The 23,922-nt window shown below is 34.3% G+C and overlaps 1 protein-coding gene across 2 annotated transcripts in view; it reads left to right on the top strand.

The window, feature by feature from the left end:
* The window catches only part of KCTD8 (potassium channel tetramerization domain containing 8), a 234,377-nt gene that overhangs the window by 77,248 nt on the left and 133,207 nt on the right, over nucleotides 1–23,922 (top strand). Inside the window, exon 2 of one of the 2 annotated variants that reach the window (XM_027597443.2) lies at nucleotides 22,632–23,283. The exons of the other annotated variant lie outside the window; for it this stretch is intronic. Within the exon in view, the coding sequence (XP_027453244.2) occupies nucleotides 22,632–22,699 (68 nt within the window). The 3' untranslated portion in view covers nucleotides 22,700–23,283. Of the gene's footprint in view, nucleotides 1–22,631; nucleotides 23,284–23,922 lie in introns of those variants that run through there. 2 annotated transcript variants of the gene reach the window in all.

The following is a 23,922-nucleotide window of genomic DNA, read 5'->3' as shown; positions in this document are numbered from 1 at the left end:
TTATATTTATTCTAAGAGTCTTTAATTTAGGATGAGATCACTAGCAGAAAACACTTCCATAATGTATAATTTTAATAGAACTGGTGTGTTATTTAGAAACACACAAAGGACTATTCAAAAGTTGGTGTAAAATTACAGCTGTGCCTAGAGGGAAAATTATGTTTCTTAACATCTCCCCTGTCTGCCCTGGTTCTTCTTACAGCTTCTCATTTTGTTCAAGTCTGTGATCTTTGTCTTTGTTGGCTTGCAGTGAACTTCATTCACTGATGCTGGAGGGAGAAAGTTTTCAGTTAGATGCCGTAGCTCCTGATCCATACCCGTGGAGACTGGATGTAGTCTCAATATTAAAATGTGCAGGAATACATCAAAGATACATTTTTAAATGTCCCCCTCTAACCTTAGAATAAATAATTTGGAAGTATTTCTTTTACTTCTTAGCTTTGATATGACTTACAATGGAATAAAAAGACAGGAGTCAGTTCCTTTTACTGCTTCTCTTCTAATAGGTCCAAGATTTGATACCATGGTGACAGGCATCAAGGAAATACTTAGGATTAATGATGTTTTCAGTTGATTTGGAAAAGAAATGTATTTTTAATTCCTCTAGCTTCTTGGTTAAATTACCATCTTGCATACAAACTCCTTTCTGGCATAAACGAATTGAAAATACTGATTTCAAGAAATACTTTAATCCATATAGCACCATGCTTATTTTTGTCTAACTTTACCAGGTTATTTTAACCCAAATCATAGAGACAACAACAATAAAAAGCGTAAAGCAGATGGCTTAAATATTATAAGTACATCTTATAACACTTTTGGTATTTAGAGAATTACTTTTAGAATTGTTGAGCTTTTTCTTAGTATTTAAATATCTGCTATTTCTTAAAATATTTTTGGTCTTAACTGGGTTAAAGTTTTAATTTTTTTTTATTTTACCTTTAATGCAGAAAGAAATAGCCACTTGAAGTTATCTGAGTATTCCCTTTATGACACAGCAAAGAAGTTGTGTAGATTCTTTGGAGTATTCTTTGAAATGTTTCTTTCCCATTATTTTCCTGTGACAACCATTGCAGGTTTCCGCTTCAACCTGGACTTATTTTTATAACTTCTTGATGTCTCTGACTAAAGTCTTTTCTTACACTGTTTTGTCCCACACTACACCCTGTTTGATCTTCCACAAACATTACTCTGCTCCTATTATTATAGTAATTGTTCTGCATTGTGGTGTAGAAAGAGTATGGATTTTGGAACAAGTGCTACTTGCTCTCCCTGCGCTTTTGGACACACTCTCTAATCACTAAGGCTCACTGTCCTTAACTATAGAGTATTGTCAGCACTCTCATAAAAGTTGGCGTTAGGATTAAATGAAGAGGGCTTGTTCCCTTAATACTTCTCATCTGTCTAAAGAAAACAGTCCAGAATTCTTATCTTGACATATGAAATCAACCAAAGTTTGTGCTCAGATAAGCTTTCAACACTTATATTAACTCACCTGTATGTGGCCAACATTTTAGCCAACACCCAGACGGAACTCTCCAATTCATTAAAGTGACCTGAAATGACATCTCTAAATTCCTGATTAAATGTAGCCAGCCTAAAATGGCCTTTTTTTCTTCCTGATATTTGTAGGGCACTGATGTTTGTTTTCTTATGACAATTAATAATGACTGCTTTGAATAATAGTTACTTGTGTAGAGATCTTTTAAAATTTTTTTATTTTTATTTTTTTAATTTAAATTCAATTAATTAACATATAGTGTATTATTAGTTTCAGAGGCAGAGTTCAGTGTTTCATCAGTCCTTCTATAATACCCAGGGCTCATTACATCACATGCCCTCCTTAATGGCCATCATCCAGTTACCCTATCCCCCCACCCTTCTCCCCTCCAGCAACCCTCAGTTTGTTTCCTATGATTGTCTCTTATTGTTTGTCTGCCTCTCTGATTTTGTCTTGTTTTCTTTTTCTCTCCCTTCCCCTATGATCCTCTGGTTTGTATCTTAAATTCCACATGAGTGAGATCACATGTAATTGTCTTTCTCTGATAGATTTATTTAGCTTAGCATAATACCCTCTAGTTCCATCCATGTCATGGCAAATGGCAAGATTTCTTTTTTTTTTTTTTTTGATGGCTGAGTAGTATTCTATTATGTATACATACCACCTCTTCTTTATCCATTCATCTATCGATGGACATCTGGGCTCTTTCCATAGTTTGGTTATTGTGGACATTGCTGCTATAAACATTGGGGTACAGGTGCCCCTTCGGATCACTACATTTGTATCTTTGGGGTAAATACCTAATACCCTATAACCCAGCAATTGCACTACTAGTTTTTAATTTTTTTAAAGATTTATTTATTTGAGAGAGAGGGCATGAGTGCGGGGGGAGTGGCAAAGGGAGAGGGTGAGAGAATCTTTTTTTTTTTTTAAAGATTTTATTTATTTATTTGACAGAGAGAGAGACAGCGAGAGAGGGAACACAAGCAGGGGGAGTGGGAGAGGGAGAAGCAGGCTTCCCGCGGAGCAGGGAGCCCGATGCGGGGCTCGATCCCAGGACCCCAGGATCATGACCCGAGCTAAAGGCAGACGCTTAACCGACTGAGCCACCCAGGTGCCCCGAGGGTGAGAGAATCTTAAGCAGACTTTGCTTTGAGAGCAAAGCCTGATGCGGGGCTCGATCTCCTGAGCCTGAGATCAGGACCTGAGCCAAAACCAAGAGTCATATGCTTAACCTCCCGTGCCACCCAGGTGCCCCTGTAGAGAGATCTTTTCTAAGAGGTTATAAGGTACTCAACTGCAAAGCCAGTGTTATACTCATGCATCCTTACAGCACTGAGACCAATATCAGACATAAAGAAAAAAAAAGTTTTCAATAACTATTTGATGAATTAAGGTATCATTTACATTTTTAATATTCATCATTGTCCTATTATTTCAGGATTACCTCTTAGAGAATTTTTCCGTGTTAAATCATTAAAAATTTGTCAAATTTTGAGGTAATTTTGTGGCTCAAGAATACTTGTTAGACCATTTCAGAGTGATATCACTTTGGGTATTTTTATTATTATTATTATTATCTAGAAAATTAGCTCAAATTGACTAACAGCAGAAATGTTCCTTAGTGTATCAGAGCTTGACAAATCTATCCCCATTAAGGAAAAAAAAATCTGAGGCATTGTTAGTTAATACTTCATATTTTTAGAATATCTAGGTTATTTTTGACCCCAAACCTTCCGAATACATGACTCTATTGTATTATTGAATGTCCTTTTGTTCAAAAGATTATGTTAGACAGTGCCTCAAACAATGCATAACATCTCATTAGACACCATAAGACTAAGGAAGACTTCTTAACCTGTCTAATACATTTTCCATATTTTCGGCAAGTTTACTTAAACCATTTCTGACAGGAAGACAACTTTTCTAGTCTTAATTGTCCCAAGGGAAGATGATTTCATAGCCTCCCTTATAAAATAAGGATTTTCACAAATGAATGTGGTAAATGAACCCTAGAGCTATTGTGGTGAGAAATGAATTATGTCATTGAAAAACTTGGAATGAATAACACCAAGGAAGAAAAAAAAACTCACCTTGCTTGAGATTAGGTAAGTGTAAGGCATATATGATGGCTTTCACTGATGCTGCTCAGGAAAATCCTGCTTTGCGATAGATAGAGAATGAAGAGAAGATAACACACTTTGATAGAAGGGGAGAGGAAGAGAAAAGAGCATTTGAGGAAACTGAAGAAGAAATATTGGGAATTAAATGGAAAAACGCCATATGAAAAGAAATATACCCGTAAGTAAATGAAATATAAATGCACAAAAGGGCCCCAAATAGGAGGATCTTCCCTGGATTGCATCTTTAAGAGATATTTAATGCCCATCAGTGTGAAGTTTAAAAACTATTACCTGTGCTTTTATATTAACTGTTAATCTTTAAAAAAAATTTAAAAACCTTTAAATGCTAAATTTTTATGATTGCTTTCCTAAAAGTTTTCCTCAAGGATTTCTCTGTTTTCACTTTGGTTAGTTTTTAACAAATTAATCAAATATAAGGTTTGCCTTCCCATTCTCTTCTCGTGATACCCCTGGCTGTTTGAAAAAGAACACTCAATTCATTTAATAAAGAAAACACTTGTTGGGGTGCCTGGGTGGCTCATTTGGTTGAATGTCCAACTCTTGATTTCAGCTCAGGTCATGATCTCAGGGTTGTGAGAGCGTAGGGCTCTGCATTGGGCATGGAGTCTGCTTGAGAGTTTTCTCTCCCTCTCCCTTTGCCCCTCTGCCCCCCACCTCTCTCTCTCTCTAAAAAAAAAAAAAGAAGAAGAAGAAAAGAAAACACTTGTGATGAGCTCTGGGTGTTGTATGTAAGTGATGAATCACTAAATTCTACTCCTGAAACCAATATGACACTATGTTAACTAACTAGAATTTAAATAAAAACTTGAAACAAAAAAAGGAAAGACTTATTCATTGGTCCACCTCTCAAGACGTCCAGCAGATAGAAAGATAATTAAACCCATGCATTAGTATAGCTGTTGTTTTCCTTCTGGCATCTTCAATTCTATTTTTTCTTTGACTGCATCTAAGTTTTCTTTAAGAATTTTGTGAAATTGTCCAATAAAAGTAATTCTAGGATCCTGAGATGGCACTGACAGAAAGCAAGCCATACACAGTTAGTGTGCAAAGCAAGTTCTTGATTTCTTTTATCCTTTCTTTGAGTATACATAAAGCAAATATACATTTTATAGTTTCTTAGAGAATTTGGATAGTGGGTATGAAGCAATCTGGATAATCTACTTTTTCATTATATTCTGTAAATCCCTTTTTATGAATAAAATGTTTTAATAAAAATATAAAACATTTAGGTATTGGATTATTGTAAGCTTCTATTTACTGGAAAAATTCACTGAAATTTTCCCAGTTCCCTTTATTGTAAGGGTAAATACTTTTGTTCTTGAGAGATGTGTGTATGTACCTTTGATAGTAATAATCAGCTGTGCTTTTAACCCTGATGAAATAATTCATTATTCCTTATTCACATGTATATATCTATTCACTCTATAATACATAAAGGCAGAATAAAAACATATGGTTTTGTTAAGCTGTATTGCCTCAAAATATTTAGGGGAAAACTACATGCAGATTTTTAAAAATAAATGTCTTGTCTGGTCTCAGTCTGGTCTTATCTGATCTCAATCTGATCAATGTTGAATTTATTCAGAATAGTCTTTAGAGATTTTGCCTAAGCCTAGAGAAAATATAACTGTTCTACATGGGTTTAAACTTTGAATTAAGCCTCACAAACAGCAAGACCAAAATAGCAGAGTTAAATAACTCTGAAAAATCAATGATACTTGCATAAAATGAATTAGAGTGTTTTGAATTTTATATGACTTCAATACAAGAAAATACACATATAGAAGCCATTCCACTAGTGTTTCCTATATACTTCATTTCCTGCCCGGGCTCCGAGGTTTGCTTACTGTCCGGTCTGCAAATAATGGATGATCAATACATTTTGTAAGTGATGTATTGAAAATGTAATTCATTTTTATTCCTGTTACAAGTTTTGCCTGCCATTAATTTCAATAAAGTATCAATAGGGTAAGAAAATCATACAATTTGGGGCGCCTGGGTGGCTCAGTTGGTTAAGCGACTGCCTTCGGCTCAGGTCATGATCCTGGAGTCCCGGGATCGAGTCCCACATCGGGCTCCCTGTTCAGCAGAGAGTCGGCTTCTCCTTCTCACCCTCCTCCCTCTCATGCTCTCTGTCTCTCATTCTCTCTCTGAAATAAATAATAAAAAAAAAAAAAAAAGAAAATCATACAATTTGATATGTTAGGGAAAGCCAGTTAGTAGAAGAAGGAACAGTGTATTGAAATCTTGCTAAATAAATGAATCTAGGCAAGAGAAAAAAATGAAATCATAAGAAAAACAAATATTTATGTAACAAAAGTTTTTACAGTACTATTCTATTAATATATGTGGGGCTTTCTGATTTAAAAACTATTATTTGGAGAGTAAAATATCTAATTTATTTTTTATTTCAAATTTTTATTGGTATGACATATATTCAGAAAAGTCTCTAAAGCAGTTATACACTACTGCAGAGCCAATACCTGGGCCTCCACATTCAGGACAGCAAATAGATCTTTACCCTCTTAATCACCATCTGTGCCGTAGCCTCCCAGGTTAATTTTTATGTTGACTTTAAAGTTACCAATTTAATGTTATTAATTTCCTTCTTGATAATTTTAACTCTTAAGGGTGTATCCCTAACCATGTTTAGTTGGCCATTTTTTGAAGAAATGGGATCGTGCCATATGCATCCTAGCCTCCTACACTCAGCATAATGCTTGTGATACCGAGCCATGTGTGTAGCTGTACTTTGCTGATTTTCATTGCTTTAAAAGTATTTATCATTTGGCTACTTCTGAATTTTTAAATCTGTTCTGTTCATGGACATTTAAGTTGTCTCTAGTTTTGATCTTCATGTGTCTTGGGTGTATACGCTTAGACGTGGAACTGCTAGGTCCATGTGTCTTTAGCTTTAGTAGATAACGCCTAACTTTCCAGAGTGGTAGAACTGTGCACTCCCGCCAGCCATTTGAAATTTTCCCCATTACTTCACCTCTCTACCAACCATGGTATTTGTCAGGTTTTGAAAGTCTAGCCACTCTGATTAGTGTGCTCTGGTATCCCAGTGTACTTTTAATTTGCATATCTGACTAATTAGGTTGAGTTCCATTTGGCCATCTGTGAAATATTTGTTTAAATCTCTTGCCATATTTTTTTACTGGGTTATCTCCCCCCCAACCCCGTTGATTATGATTGACACACACACCCACATGTATAAAAATCCTGTGTTGGTTCTATTTGTTGCAAATATTTTCTCTCAGTGTGTGGCTTACCTGTTTACTCTCTTCATGCTATCTGCTGGGAACATAAAGAATTAATTTTTATGTGATCCAATTTAACAGTCTTTTTCTTCATGGGTATTGCTTATTGTGTCCTATTTATGAAATCTTTTTCTACCCTATCATATACTTTCCTATATTATGTTCTAGAAGCTTTATTGTTTTGCCTTTTACATTTGCTCTATAGTTTACCCAGAATTGATTTTTATGTATTATGTGAGAGAGATGTCTAATTTCATTTTATTCCATTGTGGATTTTAAATTGTCCTAGAATCATTTATTGAAAGAGACTGTCCATTCCCCACTGTATAAAATGATATGAAGTGATAAAAATCAATTGTCTGTATATGCATGCATCTGGTAATGAACTCTCCATTTCATTCCATTTGTTCACTTGTTTGTCCTTGTGCCAATTGTCTTAATTGTATTTTTGTAATAACTCCTGATATCCCGTAGAGCAAGTCTTTTTGCCTTGTTCTTCCACAGTAGTGTCTTAGCTATTCTTGGCTCTTTGCAATTCCACCTTTTAGTATCAACTTGTCAAATTACACACACATACTTCACAAAGTTGTGATTTTTACTTGGATTCATTCAATCACTAGAGTAAATTGGGGAGAACTAATGTCTTAAAATGTTGAGACCTCAAATCCATGAATGTGATCTCTCTCTCTAGTTTTTTAGATCTTTTTTATTTTCACTCAATGTAATGTTATGTTTTTCTGTGAAGAGGTCTTGCACATTTTTTATGATTTAATCCTAGTATTTTATTGGTTTTCCTACCGTTGTAAATAGCATGCTTTACAAACATTTATCTAGCACCCTTATAAAACTATTTATCTCACATCTTTGTAAATCTTTGTAAAATTATTTTATATCAAGGTTAGTAATTCTCACTGTGTATCTAAATTCAGTACTTTAATTATATACTTTTCACTGCCCACCCCCCCCCCCCGATAATCTATGGATTTTAGCTTCCAACAACAAACTAATTTTGGCTAAGTTATACAAAGGAGAATTTACAAGAAGAATGTAAGTGAAATCACAGATTTCTGGGTTTCTGGGGATCTGTTTTGAAAACAAGTGAGAACCAAGGCTGCCCCAAAGTCCTTGGAGTGTGAACTATAGTTTGACAGCATGATGCCTTTGTGACAGCTTTCCTACACCTGTTCTTGCTTATGCAAGAACATCTTCTCCTCAGTTGCAATATTCATGGTGCAGAGCCTTTGCTTTACCAAGCTTAGATCACTTCCTGATTCTCTTTATGTAAGGAGAAGGGAAATTTGGTCTTTGGGGTTATTTAGTGTAGGGAGTCGTTTCTGAGAATTATCTTTCCACTAATGCTACACACATTGGGAAAGAGAGAGCAGAATATAATTCCTCAAAAGAAAATTGGGTGCTTTTAAGAAGAAGGTTTGAATGCCGAGAGCAAAACCAACAAATAGTCATTTCTCTGCAGAGGAAAATAATAGATGACAGTTTGTTGTCCATCAGGCAGTTCTTTCTAAAGTTTATTAGTAAATGTTTTACAACGTATAGATATATATTGTAAAAGGATTTCTGAATCATGAATGTCGGTATTCTCTACCTTCTCCCCCTCCTCCTTTCCTCTCTCTCCACCTCCTCCACCCCCTCCCCTCCCCTCCTCCTTCTTTTCTCTCTTTCTCTATCTATATTCCACTATTATCCCTTACTGATTTTAATCCATCAAACCATGAAATTGATAACAAAAAGATTTAGTGAAGCAGAAAATTAGAGAATTAGGAAGTCAAGTCTTGGTATAAGTATTTAAATTTTTTCTTCAGAAATTTGTATCATTAAGCAAACTAAGAGAAATGTACCCTATAACTTAATTTCTCCAGGAGTTAAGATAGGACATATAACATCTTATTTGTCATCATCATCATCATTATTATTATTACAGAGCAATGAATTTCAGTTGGTTGGTATTTAACCCCTTTTCCATTCTAGAGATGCCTCCAAATTCAAGCATGTTACTCGCAAAATGAGTAACTTGCTGTGTAGGTGTTTCCAGATGTTTTAGGCTTGGAATAATGTTTATATATGTGCAGGACTAAATGTTACAGTGACATGGTAGTCTACTGTGCTTTAAAGAGACTTCTGAGATCTTTTAGTTCAATCCCTACCTAATGAAGGAACTTGGCCTGTATATCTCTGGAATTTATTGTGTAGTATCCGTTGAAAGCTTCCTGGGATAAAGAATGGTCCTCTGAAACAATCTTCTCCATTATTGGACAGTGCTAAAATCACTTTCTCTATCAATTCTTTAAGACTCAGTGATTCTACTTATTTTTGATCTATCCTTTTTCTGAATGTAATTTAAAATTTTTTTAAATAATTGTTTCTTTTTTTATAATCGATGTTTCTTTTAAAAAATTTATGCAGGTAGTATAAAATTATATGAAATAAAAAGCGAAAGTTTAGAAGTGTCTTATACCGCTAAAGTAATTCTTTCTCTATACAATTTCCACATATCTAAATTCAGCTTTCTGGAGCAAAAGAATGTCTGTCTGTCTACTCTTTCTTCACATAAAAACACTGCAGGTGTTTGAACACAGCCCTCATGTCCTCATTAAGTGTTTTTCTCCCTTTCTTACTGTGCCATATATTTTCAGTTGTTAAGATAAGTATTTTAAGTATATATAAGACATCTTTAAAAGAGAAAATAGAATTGCCTAATGTTTTCATAGAAACACTTGTATGACATTTGTGCAATTTGATTTATTAGCTAAATTCAGGACAGTACTGAATAGGCTTGCTTGACATTCTGAATCATCCTTCAGCTAATACTGAGCTTTTACATGAAACCTCAATATGAATACCTATTGGTACCATTTATATACACGAATGGCATTTTTGTTTGGGACACTGATTCAATAAAAAAGGAACATAATTTTGTCATTAAAATGTTATATGTCTGTATTGTTAAAAATTCCTAGATAATGGAATTGGTATAATTCTCATAATTTTCCTTTTAAAAAAATAACAGACAAAGATAGCATTACTTTAATTTGTAAAATCACTGCATTGAATGATCTTCAAAGTGCCTGTGTTAGTATATGCATCACCTCTTTAACGAATAAAAGAAGTGTCATTTCAAGGTCACATGCATGTAATCTAGTTCCCATGAAAATAATTAATAGCAAATATTATCAACTCTTATTAAGAAAGAGGTTCTTACTGAGAAGACAACACAGCAATAGAATGAAGAAAAAAATTAATGTCCATGATTGTGTCATTGAGATATACTTCTTAATATTTTCCCCCTAATTTGTATAATTTTTAAGAAAATGATTATAATATATAACTACTCAGTAATGTGTTTTTAAAAGAATAATGTATATTTGTATTCATAGAGCTAGCCTTTTAAAAAAATAACTGCTTATTGTTCCATAGCTTGGGTGTTCTAGAAATGAATTTAGCCATTCCTCTTCTAACGAGTATGTAAGTCTTTTGATTATTTATAACAAACAATGTTGCAAAGAATTTCTTTGCAAGTGGATGTGACTATTTCTATTATAGATTTCCTTGAACTGGAAATACTGGGTTCAGAGTATGTGATTTCAGTTATTGACATACAAACCCAAATTGTTCTCTTAAGACATTGTGATTTCCACTCACACCAGGTACGTTGCTCTGGAGCATTAGTTTTTTCACATTCTCTCCAACAATGAATAATAATCACAATACTTTTAATTTGGGCAGATTGATAGTCAAAAAATGATATCTCATTTTAATTTTTCAATTTTTTAGTTAAGGAGGTTATAGTTTGGGACCATTTGAATATCTTTTCCTATGGATATCCTTTTCTCATTTTTATTTTTATTTAGTTATTTTTAAAATTTTATCAAATTCAAATTCAATTAATTAATATATGGTGTATCATTAGTTTCAGAGGTAGAGTTCAGTTATTCATCTGTTGCTTATAACACCCAGTGATCATCACGTCATGTGCCCTCCTTAATGTCCAGCACCCAGTTACCCCATCCTCCTACCCACTTCCCCTCTAGTAATCCTCAGTTTGTTTCCTATTGTTAAGAGTTTCTTATGGTTTGTCTCACTCTCTGATTTCGTCTTATTTTATTTTTCCCTCCCTTCTCCTAAGATCCTCTGTTTTGTTTCTTAAATTCCACATATGAGTGAGATCATATAATTGTCTTTCTCTGATTGACTTATTTCGCTTAGCCTGATACCCTCTAGTTCCATCCATGTCGCGGCAAATGGTAAGATTTCTTTTTCTTTTTTTTGATGGCTGAGTAATATTCCATTAAATATATGTATTTACCACATCTTTATCTATTCATCTATGAATGGACATCTGGGCTCTTTCCATAGTTTGGCTATTGTGGACATTGCTGCTATAAACATCAGGGTGTGGGTGCCGCTTCAGATCACTGTATCCTTTGGATAAATGCCTAGTGGTGCAATTGCTGGGTCATAGGGTAGCTCTATTTTTAACTTTCTGAGGAACCTCCATACTGTTTTCCAGAGTGGCTGCACCAGCTTGCATTCCCATCAATAGTATAAAAGGGTTCCCCTTTCTCTGCATCCTCACCAACATTTGTTGTTTCCTGACTTGTTAATTTTAGCCATTCTGACTGGTGTGAGGTGGTATTTCATTGTGGTTTTTTTATATCCCTGATGCCAAGTGACGTTGAGCCTTTTTTCATGTGTCTGTTGACCATTTGTATGTCTTCTTTGGAGAAATGTCTGTTCATGTCTTCTGCCCATTTCTTGACTGGATTATTTGTTCTTTGGATGTTGAGTTTAAGTTCTTTATGGATCTTGGATACTAGCCCTTTATCTGATATGTCATTTGCAAATATCTTCTCCCATTCTGTTGGTTGTCTTTTGGTTTTGTTGACTCTTTTGCTGTGCAAAAGCTTTTTATCTTGATGAAGTCCCAATAGTTCATTTTTGCTTTTGTTTCCCTTGTCTTTGGAGACACGTCTACCAAGAAGTTTCTGTGGCTGAGGTTGAAGAGGTTGCTGCCTGTGTTCTTCTCTAGGATTTTGATGGATTCCTGTTTCACATTTAAGTCCTTCATTCATTTTGAGTTTATTTTTGTGTATGGTGTAAGAAAATGTCCAGCCTTTCCTTATTTTCAATTGGATTGTTTTATTATTATTGATTTCTTATTGGAACTCTTTTAAAATTAGGGTTGTTATTTTTTGTCTATCATGTATGATGCAAATATCTTATTCCAGTATAGTATTTGTTCTTTAACAAAAGTTTGTGGAAATATTTTTTGCAAATGACTTTTTTTCTATTTTTAATCTGTCAGTCTTTTATAGTGTATGGTTTTCTGTCATGTTTATGGCAGCCATTTCTTTTTAAAAAAATTTATTTATTTGAGAGAGAGAGGGAGAGAAAGCAAGAGCTGGGGGTGAGGAAGAGGCAGAGGAAAAGGGAGAGAAGCATGTTCCCTGCTGAGCACAGAGCCCCAGGCAGCTAGATCTGAAGACCTGAGCCGGAAGACCTGAGCTGAAACCAAGAGTCCAATGCTTAACCACTGAGCCACCCAGGCACACCTATAGTAGCCTTTTTTACCCCAAGATTATAAACTGTTATTCTATATTTCTCTTATTGATAATATTTCTTTTTTAAATGGGTATCAAAATAGAAAAAAAAGCAATATAATAATTGTTAATATATATTATGGGGTGCTTACTATGTGGCAGGCAATTTCCTAAGATCTTTGCACTCACTAATCCATTTAATCTTCAAAATATCTGATAAGGTAGGTTTTTCGTCACTATGGATAAGGACACTGAAGCACAACGAGATGAAGAGGTCACTCATCAGGTATGTGGTAAGTGAGGAATCAACCCTTTGCAGTCTGCCTCTTCAGCCTCTTCAGTTAACATAATGAATTACTCGCTAATACGAGCAGGTTTAATGATGTACTATATGTTGGCTAACTGAACATAATAATTAAAAATGAATTATATTTTAATATCTCTGTTTCCAGCACTATTGGATTGCATTATGTGGGGGAATGTGGTAGAAGTTTAAGTACTTCCCCCTTTCACATGGAATTCAGAACTAAGAAAATTGTATGATAACTTGAAAGCAATGGAAAACAAATAAGAAGATCAAGCAATCAGAAAACAAATTGTATACTTCAGAAATAATATAATAATAGAATTAACAGGTTATATAGCATGAAGGTTTTGGTCTTGGAAGTCCTCCTTACCTTTCTCTAAAAAATCAAGAATATGTTGACTCAAAGGAGAGCTTTGGAGGAACAGAGGCCACTGCATTTCTGATAGAAAAAGAAAAAGAATCTTTTCAAATAAGAAAAAAATACAGTAACTCAATCTAATATGTTATGGCACCTAAGAGATCATCTGAAACAATCACTTTATTTCAATAAAGAAGTAAAAAAGCTTTATAGAAGAAAGTGATGTCACTTGGTAGCGGTTCTGGGACTAGAATTCCATTAGCTAGCTCCTAAATTAGTATACTTTCTACTACCTTCAGTTTTTCTGCTGCATATCCTTTATAATATAATGGCGTTTGATTGAAATAATTTTTAAATTGCTAATTAAGCAGTAACCCACCTTGATATTTTAAGCAACATGTTTATGCTCATATTAAATTACAAGAAGTGTGTAGCTTCAAGAGAGGGGAAAAAAAAAAAACCCTGACCTTGTGAAGTCCTTCCTGTATGGATTTGGTAGAAATTTCCAACTCAGTTTCATCTTCTATATTTAGATACCTTAATAACATTCAAGGTTATCATAGGAAAATATTTCTGGCAGTGTTTCTTTTCTTTCATATGTTAATTTTTTACTATATTATGAAATAGAAAACAAACACATAGATGAAATCCAGAACATCCAATTAAAGAATATTTATGTGTTTAGAGAGGATCTTGGCTATTATGCCAGATATAATTATTCCTTAACTTTAATATTTCCTTTTATTTGGATGATACCAGAGGGTAGCATTTATTCAAGTAAAAAGTACAATGTATAAAGTAAAATATCTACTTAAAAATATAAGCAGAAGTTAATTACATTTTTGTCCTTCAATTTTAGGTTAGTTACAGAATGGTGGCCATTATATATAGGGCTCCCACTCACATCCTCTGAAGGATATATCCAATTCTGGTGACTCCTTTGAACAGTTTCTCATGGACTTTAACTTAATATTCTTTGTTCCCTCCTGTTGGGGCTTTAGGAGGGGAATCCTCTGACTGAAATATTCTTGTAATACACTTCAGCTGTTTGGTCTTTTGTATGAAGAGCCAATGTAGTTATTTTATGAAATGATCTGTGCCTTGGATTAATCTTAATCAGAGAAGAAGCCTGCATTCGTTCATTCTTCATGCATTCAAATATTCATTCCTCTTTGTCTGTGGCAATGATTTGGTAATGATGGATGAGAGGGAAGAGAAGGAGAAAAGGGTAGACTGACAAAGAAAGAACAAAGGTCCAATCCAGAGCAGCTTCTGGAGTCAGGTTGCCTGTGTTCTACCACTTTGCTAGTGTAACATTTGTCAAATTATTTAACCTGTTTTTCAGTTTGCTCATCTTTAAAAGGGGTACAAAATGGTGCAGTAGAGAAAGAGATACTAATTAATGTAATGTGACTGTTAACTATTTTTATATCTTTGCTTCAAAGATTTTGTTTTTGTTTTAAATGCCTTTTTTTCAATAACTGCCCTTAAACTGAGTTTTGTGGAAAATGGTATGACATCTTACAATGGAGGATTTTCTACAAAACTAATATTTATTAATTTTATACTGTTCAGAGTTTTCAAAATGTTCTAAATGTGGAATTATTGAGTCTTATGACAATTTTGTATCATAGCCATCATGGTCATTAATATCCTCATATAGATAAGGCCTCTTGTTCTAAGTTACATAAAGAGCAGGCTGAGTCAGAAATGAAATATGGATCACATAAATTCTGCTCCTTTCACTTGATACTACCTTGCCTAGGACCTAGGTACCTGATGGGGATAGAGAAAGGGATGGGGATTTAAGAACCTGTTAAGAGAAAGGAGCAATTACTCTCATAATTGTCAGCTAATAATGCTTAGTCTTTCCTTTCTTTTTTATTTTGCAAATAAGAAAAAAATGATGCAAAGAAAATTAAGAAGTGAGAATACATCCATCATTCTTAACTCAGAGCAAACTGCTTGTAATCTTTAGGATCTTAATAAATTTTATGTAAAGTAGGTAAAAGAGTAAAGTTAAGTGAAAGGTAGTAAAAAAGACTTTTCGTGCAAAGTTAGACACTCTTAAGCTGTAGTCAAAATCTGAAAACTAGGAAAAATTCAGAGTAAAAATGTTGTGTACTACTCAGCCATGAGAAACAAAGTCAATATGGGATTAAGAAGTTATGTATAGTGTATCTACATATATATAGGGTTAAATGTGTGCATTCGTGTGTTTGTGTAATTATTTTCCAAGGTTAGATAGTGATTACTTTACAAATTATTGTTGATGATTATACTCAGATTTTTAATTTTTTTAACCTTTATTGTAAATTATATTATTTTCTATACTTTTATGAATTTTCTTTAATGATTATATTTAACTCTTCCAATAGCTTTGTTCATTTATTGAATATTTTAAGTAACTACACTGTACCATATGGAATGAAAAAGTGAATAAATAACATTCTTAATTGGAAATTGATATTCTTGAACAGAGAAGTATGCTAATCTGGGTTTCTTGGTTGTGTCCATGCCCTCAATATATAGACCAAATAATTTTCACTGAGACACTGGATAGTAAATTTTCCTAGTTATGTAAATATTTGTGTAGAAGTCACATTCTGATAGCTCTAGCAGTTAAAACAAATTCACTAAGAAAAAAATGAAAATTTCTTACTGGAAAATATACTGCAGAGTCCATAGAGGATTATAATAGGATTAGAACCACCCATAGTGGCAGGAAATATTCTTAAAATTATGTATGAATTTATATTGCCTAATTTAGTGAATTTTACATCACAAACTATTAACAGCACAGATTAGTGTTACCAAAAATGGAAACAATGTGTCATGATTCTTAATGAGGAAGAAGACACAAGAAGCAGCATGTCCAGCAATAAAGCAAATGTCCTCATTGATCTCACTAACTCCTGAAGGCATGACCTTATAACTGCCTAATTTAGAAATCAATATTTCTAATGAATGGATTTTCAAGAGAAAGAATAAATAGTATTTTGGTATTCCCTGTTTTAAAAGAAATAAGAAATCTTATGTTTTAAGATTTTTCTCAACAATAATTTGTAATTTTTAAAAATAATGTTTTATTGGATAAAGGGGTAAATTTAAACTTATGTGGAAACGGAATTTCCATGATAACTGTTAGTTATTGAATTTTTCTCAGTTGACTCAATTTTCATAAAGTTTTCTACTCCAATTTTTAGTTTTAATAAAACAATTACTCAACATAAAGTATCAAGGCAGCTAAAACCATTCTATTATTTACTGCCAACTTCCTAATTCTTGTGCTTTTATTCATTTTCCCCAAATCATATCAACTTTAGAAGAGAATAGCATTTCATGGCTATTATTTCTCACTCTTTCTGCCTTCCAGAGCAGGCACAAATACTTACTGTATCATGCCTGCTGTATTCAAGGTCTTTACTAAATATTTTGCAAAGCCAGTGCCCTCGTGCAGTTTATATCTATGATAATGTAAGGATGTGCTGAGTAAAGTAACATAGCATAAGTAGTACAAATGTAGACAACTTATTTATCAACCCTGTGCCTTAATTTCCCCATTTGTAAGATAAAGATAATTACAGCACTCACTCAGCAGGACTTTATGAGGCTTGGATGAAATAATTGGCAGACTTAGAAAACTAAGTGGCAGGGTCACCTGGGTGGCTCAGTTGGTGAGGTGTCTGCCTTCGGCTCAGGTCATGATCCTGGGGCCCTGGGATCAAGCCCTGCATCAGGCTCCCTGCTCCGTGAAAAGCATGCTTCTCCCTCTCCCTCTGCTGCTCCCCATGCTTGTGCTCTCTGTCTCTCTTTGTCAAATAAATAAAATCTTAAAAAAGAAAAGTAAGTGGCACACACGGAGTGCTTAGTAAGTTAATAAAATAAGAGTGTATTATAATGGCTCAGAAGAAGGAATTTACGTCTATCTTCTTTAGGCTTCATGAAGCATATAGTATCTGAGATGGACCTTAAAGATGTGATTTTGACAAGTGGAGAAGGCAAGGCTCTAGAAAAGGCTGTTTCAGATGGAGAGAACCATTGCTCACGGATGGGACTCCATGTCATATTTAGGAAAGAGTCATCCAGTTTCACTGGTATGAAAAGTAAGCAGGAAGGAATAGGATCAAACTATCTGGAAATGTTAGTTAGGGACAGGGAGTGGGAAGCCCACTAGGTCAATCTAAGAAGTTTTTACTTAATTTAGAAATTGCGAAAATCAAAAAGATTAAGCCTGGAAGCTGATACGATTAAAATTTTATCATAGAAAATCATAGAAAAAATGTATAGTATAGTTTGTTTAACAAAAGAGATCGGAGAGAGAGAGACATGTTATATTTACTACAAAAAAACAAAAACAAAAAACCTGACCAAATAAAGCAGTAGGTTAGTGGTAATAAGATTGGGAAAGATGGAGTTATGTATGAATGTTAGAAAACTAAGATTGCTGGCACTGACAAATATGTGGGTATATGTAAATAGATTATTTTCCCATTTTGTAATTAAAAAAATATAGTTGACTCTTTAAAATAAGATAATAACAACATTGTGTGATATGTAATACATGTACCAGTCAAAGATGTGTTAGCATCCTTTTATAAAGTTTTTCCATTATATATATAAAGTAATATAGTGTTATTTGAAAGTATGGTTATTGTAAGTAAAAGATGTATATGCATATTATAAACCATAGAGCAACCATAAAAATACCCTTAATAGGTGCAATTAATAGGCAAATGATAAAAATAAGATGGAGGGTTGCCTGGGTGGTTCAGTCAGTTGGGTGGCTGGCTCTTGATTTCGGCTCAGGTCATGATCTCAGGGTCCTGGGATTGAGCCCCACGTCAGGCTCTGCGTTCAATGGGGTGGAGTCTGCTCAAGGATTCTCTCCTTCTTCTGCCCCTCCCTCCACTTGCCCTCGTTTTCTCTCTCTCTCTCTCTGAAATAAATAAATCTTAAAAAAAGAAATAAAATGGAATAATGTTCAATTAATCAACAGAAATATTTTTAAAAAGATAAAAGAAGTAACATGAGACAGAAAAAAAAGCAAGATGATTTCTAAGCCTAAACTATTGATAATTACATTAAATCTAAAAAGGTCAATATATTAAAAATGATGAAAACTAAAAATAATCGATGAGAAAAATTATATAAGACTTACCAGAATGGGAAGCTATACTATGTTCATTGTTCGGACAGCTCAATATTAAGATGTGAGTTCTTAGTGACATTGTTAGATTCAGAGCAATCGCAGTCAAAATCTCATCAGGATTTTTTGTAAAAATTGACAAGCTGATTATAAAATTTATATGGAATTATCAAGTACCTATAATAACCAAGCCAATTTTGAAAAAAGAAGAAAAATTGAAGGACTTAAATTACTGATTTCAAGACTTATTATAAAGTCATAGAAATCAAGAACAGGTGGTATTGATGTAAATGTTGACATAAATATTATTGGAAGCAAATAGAGAATCCAGAAATAAAACCTGCACAAAGTTGAGAAGGCAATTAGGTGGAGAAAGGTAATTAAAAAATGGTGCCTGAAAAAACTGGGTAGTCATATGAAAAAAAAAAAAAAAATCCCAAACCTTACTTCATACATTATATAAAATTTAATTCTAAGTGATCATAGACCTAAATATAATAGTGAAAGTATAAACTTCTAGAAGAAAAATTTTAGAAAAATCTTAGTGACATTGGATTTGGCAAAGATTACTTGTAGCATACAAAAACCATGAAGTGTAAAAAAAAAGTAAAAATTAAAAAAATTGACTTAAGCAAAGTCAGAAATTTTGCCTTTCAAAAGACACAAAAATGAAAAGGCAAGCTATCATTTGGGAGGAAATATTTACAAAATATGTATCTGACAAGGAACTATATAAAAAATATATAAAGAGATGTCACAACTAAATAGTAAGAAAACCACCCAATTGGGCAAAAGATTTTAGAAGATACTTAATTCATATATATGTATATATACATATGTATCATGTATATCATGTGTCTCCTATATATATCATATATCTCATATATACTTATACATACACACAAAATCTGATGCCTTTCTAGTCTCTTTATTAGTGAGTTTCCTGTCCCTGTCCATCAAGGGAGCTGTGCCTTTTCCCAACCATCATCACATATATCACATACTTAATCACAAGTGGGCATGTCAGTGCTTCAGAGGTAGTAGAGTTCAAACAGGTCATTGATAAATGTGGTGATGCCACTGTAAGCTGAATAAAGTCAGTTCAGCAGAGCTAAAAAGGACTTCATTTAGGTAAGCTGGCTTCATTTAATGCATACTGGGCTGTATCCAAGGTGGTGATTGATCTAAGGTAAGTGAGCAAAATCTTCAAGAATCATGGAATGGGAAGAGAATGCTTGTGTTCCTAGTGGTGACCAGGCAAGAGGTCCACTAGATTCCCAGGCCGGTTTCTTCCTTTCTCCTATTTATTACAAAAACAAAAACAAAAAAGTAGATTATTTCATATTTTCTTACTTTTTTAGACTGGGCTATATATGCAAAGATGAATGGACATTTAATGGAGTTTGAATGTTGACTTAATAAAGTGAAACTAAAATGTTGAAGAAAGAATAAGTAATTCTTTTCAGCTCAATCTAATAGCTATAATTGATGCCATCTCTCTGTACTCAGTAGTGTTCTAAGCAGAGAGATAATGTAGTTACTGGAAGGTCAGATTCATGTTTCAAGGATCTTATGAACTCTTTGTCCTATGAGAACATATTGATACTTTAAATTAATGATATTTTCTGGATTTTTATGTTGTTAAAATAACAGAACCTCATTTTTTAAATCTTCTCATCCAAAGGAAATATTGTGTGGAATTTCAATATATAAAATAAACAACAACAAAAAGCAAGTGGGAGGGGGTGTGAGCCTGAAGCTCTTCAGACTCAGAACTCAGTGATTTATTTATTTCAGAAATCTCCGCAGAGTTTTAGGGTTCCTGCTGAGATCCCCAGACCTCTTGGGAACCTTATGGTTCATGTGCACACAATTTCAAAGTCAGTAACAAAGATAATTTTGCAGCAGGTCTCCATTATTTTTTCTGAAGCAATGGCCAAAACCATATGGATGTCTGACTTGGTTTTGTTGCTAACTAAATGGGTTTGTTTGGGTACTTTTAATGCACAAAAGTCCTGTTTTTAATAACCAAAAATTGAACTAATTTCAGTCCTGTGGTGAAAATATTGGATTATCTAACCCATAATGTTATCTTCAGAACATCACTTATTCATGTATGCCACAGTTATTTACTGACAGAGCCATTCTAAGTGCTGAGGATGAAACAGCGAATAAGATGAAGTCTATGTTCTTATTAAACTTCCATTAGGAGTTTTTAAAAGGAGATTTTAAAAATTGACCAATTTAAAAAGTCGATAGTTAACTATGTCAGGTAAAATAATATGTATGTGAGGACAGAGCACATTAAAGGAATAGGTAGAGGTTTGGGGAAGCTGAGGAGCTATATTTGGACAGATCTGAATGAAATTGTGATACTGAGTGAATCAAAATGTACCCTTCAAATGTTCCAGGTAGCCAACGTGGAATACATTGGTGCATGTGAGAATGGTTGTATTCAGGTGGAGGGGACAGAAGTCTGATTGCAGTGAATAGGAGGAGGCTAGGAGAGATGAGGAAGAAAGTAGATATTGACAGCTCTTTCAAGGACTTTGGCTGATTAGGGCAGAAAATCAATTTTGGTTAAATAAATGATGGAAAGGATGGGCTGGTTTTCCTGATTCATTTAATGCTGTTTTACATGGATGGCATTTCATAGATTAGTGGCTATCAAAAATTTTCTAAACATATTTTCTTCATTTTATCAAATATATATCTTTTGTGGAGCCACCATGCATAAACAGGTATCTTTAGAACATCACTAAATAATTTCATGAAGTTGTTAGCTTGCATATCACCAGATGATGTTACACTGAAATATTTAATGAGGATTTACTATTGCAAATGCCATGCTAGAAGGTTTGGTATTATGTTTATATATAAATAAATACATATACTGACCTTAACCTTATGATCCATTTACTGTAGGAATAAATGAAAACAAATGGGTGCAGAAAAAAAGGAACATGCGACTTCCCATGAGTGTTAACCAATTGGTTTGTTTCATTTTGTTTTTGTTTTTGTCTAACTGATGGAGCAACATCTACATGGGGAGATCAGAAGGGGTTAGACTGTAAGACTTCAGGTGATGGGTAGGATTTGAATAGCTGAAAAGGTCTTGGGAAAATGCTATGTTGTAGAGAAAGGCTTAAACAGGATTAGAGGTAAGGCATAGACAGCAAAGTATGAAACATATTCAAGGTATGGTAAAGGATCTGACTGGATGCATGCAGAGGAGAAAGAATAGTAATAGGAAATTAAAATTCATTAAATGTTTTTTGTGTCCTACAATTATCTCAATAAACTTGCAAAATGTACCTCAGATATTTTCATTTTACTAATGAGGAAATAAAGGTGAAAATAATGTTACATACCTAGCAAGTGGTGGATAGAATCAGCATTTTAAGCCTATCTCTCTGGCTCTGAAGTGTCTTTTCTATGGCACCTTACTGTCTCTTAGACAAATCTGTAAAGAATGACTGGGCTCATATTTTGGTGGGCCTTCAATGCTGAGTTAAAGAATTTCAACTTCATTTATTAAATAACAAATATGTAATAATATTAAACAAGATTGAAGACTTTTGAATAGGCATTTGTACAATCAGAATTGTGCTTTGGAAAATTAATCTGATGGCTAAGTCTAGAACTGAGTGATATGGAGAAGTCAGGATGGAACACACCAAGAGGAAGTCAAATGTAGTCATGGGAGTGGAAGGTATTGAGAGGATGGATGGCTGCCATGGGGTTGTACCACTCAGCCATACCCTCAAGAAAGAACCTACTGGTCAGCTGCAAGTTGTACCGTTGCTGGACAATTCCTACTGTTAGTGCTTTCAGGATCCACACTGGCTTTTGAACCAGAGTCATGCTTTTCCTGGGCAGCTCTCTCTCAGCGGCTGAGCATGTCAGGTGTTCTAGAGCCTGGCCATTTCTAAACAATGTGGGGCTGCTATAATAGGAAGTCCTTGCTCTAAAGCTTTCCACTGGGTTAGCCAAGACTTTGTCAGATCTTTACTGTGTTTTGAGGCTTTCTCTGCCCAGTCCTGCTTGTTTCTTCCACCCAAATCCTTTTCTTTTTTTTTTTTTTTTTTTTTTAAGAATTTATTTATTTGACAGAGAGAGCACAAGCTGGCGGAGTGGCAGGCAGAGGGAGGGGGGGAGCAGGCTCCCCACTAAGTGGGGAGCTTGATGCAGGGCTCAATCCCAGGACCCTGGGATCATGACCTGAGCCAAAGGCAGACGCTTAACCAGCTGAGCCTCCCAAGCGCCTCCCAAATCTTTTTAACATTTTCCACATCTATATCACAATCTGAAGTCTTTCCTTACCCAGTGTTTCTTCCCCTTTTGTCTTTTACAGATATTATCCCCAACAAATCTCATGTGCTCCTACCTCTATCTCAGAAATGTTCATTCTACAATAGTTAATGTGGGGAAATAAAAAAGTGAAGACAGATGCTAGAGCTGCTCCTGGATGATGATGAAGGTGATGATGATGCTGATGATAAGATGACTTTAGCATCACTGAAGTTCTTCTGCAGTCTCAGTCAGAAATGCAGTTTGTAAATGTGCGGTTTCTAGAACTGACAGTAGATCCAAAGAGGTGGAATCTAAGAAAGAGAAAAAAAAAGGAGGCTCAAGGGTAGTAAGAGGAGATCTGTGCCAGCAGAGAGAAGAGTTTCATTGAGGAGGAGGGAATCAATATCGCAAATGCTGCCAAGCTGACAAGGAGAGTGAACACAGCCAAAAGGTCGTGTTACCTGTTTTTTTGGATTCTGAAATATAACTATTCTTAATGTGAGCCGAAGGGGCTGTAAGCAACAGGGCCTGAGAGGGGTCACTAATCTAGAATCTTGGGTTTAGAACTTAATGATGTCAAAATCCCTGAGGAAATATCGCCTCCCCTCTGAAGCAGTAGGTGTATTTTTTCTTATAAGTAATTTTGATAAGGAATTAATATAAGAATCATAACCAACTGTAGATAAGTTATACAGATATTCATTATTAGAATGAATACCATTGATCACAAGAATAGAAACTTTGAAGGTGCACATACCCATTTAGTTTGCATTTGTATCCGTGATTCTGGCTAGTCTGGTTGAAGCAAATGGAACTAAACATAGTTATCTCCTTAACTCGGTTTACACCTATATTTTCTAGAGTGTGACTTTCAGATTGGTGTTACATATGCCATCTGCATTATTGCAGTTATTTAAAACTGTGTTAAGAAAGGGGAAGTTAGAAAAATAGGATTTTGACTAATGGCTTTACTTATCTAATATTTAGGCCAATTAACTGTGTCATTTTCTTTAGGGATTTTCACCACTGACCTATAGACTTTACCATGCAAAGCTGTGTGCTCATTTTTATGTCATACAATCATTTTAATTATGTTCTTAACTCTGTCCTTCTATGTTATTTGAAGCTAGACATACTCATTAGGAAGGAATAGTATATTTCCAAGTAAAATTGGGCTCTCATTCCTGTACCTGCTGGGTGTATTCAGAGAACAGTTCTCCGGCTGTGATATTAATATTACATTATTTATCATGAAGGAAACTTACCGACTTATTTCAAGTGAAAGGCCAAGATTATGCCCTACGGGGATAATAATAGCATTTATTTTTTTTATAAAAGTATTGATCTAATTA

The sequence above is a fragment of the Zalophus californianus genome, chromosome 2 (genome assembly GCF_009762305.2).
Source record: "Zalophus californianus isolate mZalCal1 chromosome 2, mZalCal1.pri.v2, whole genome shotgun sequence".
Classification (NCBI taxonomy): domain Eukaryota; kingdom Metazoa; phylum Chordata; class Mammalia; order Carnivora; family Otariidae; genus Zalophus; species Zalophus californianus.
The sequence above is the reverse complement of the archived record's forward strand: the minus strand, read 5'-3'. Positions and strand labels throughout refer to the sequence as shown.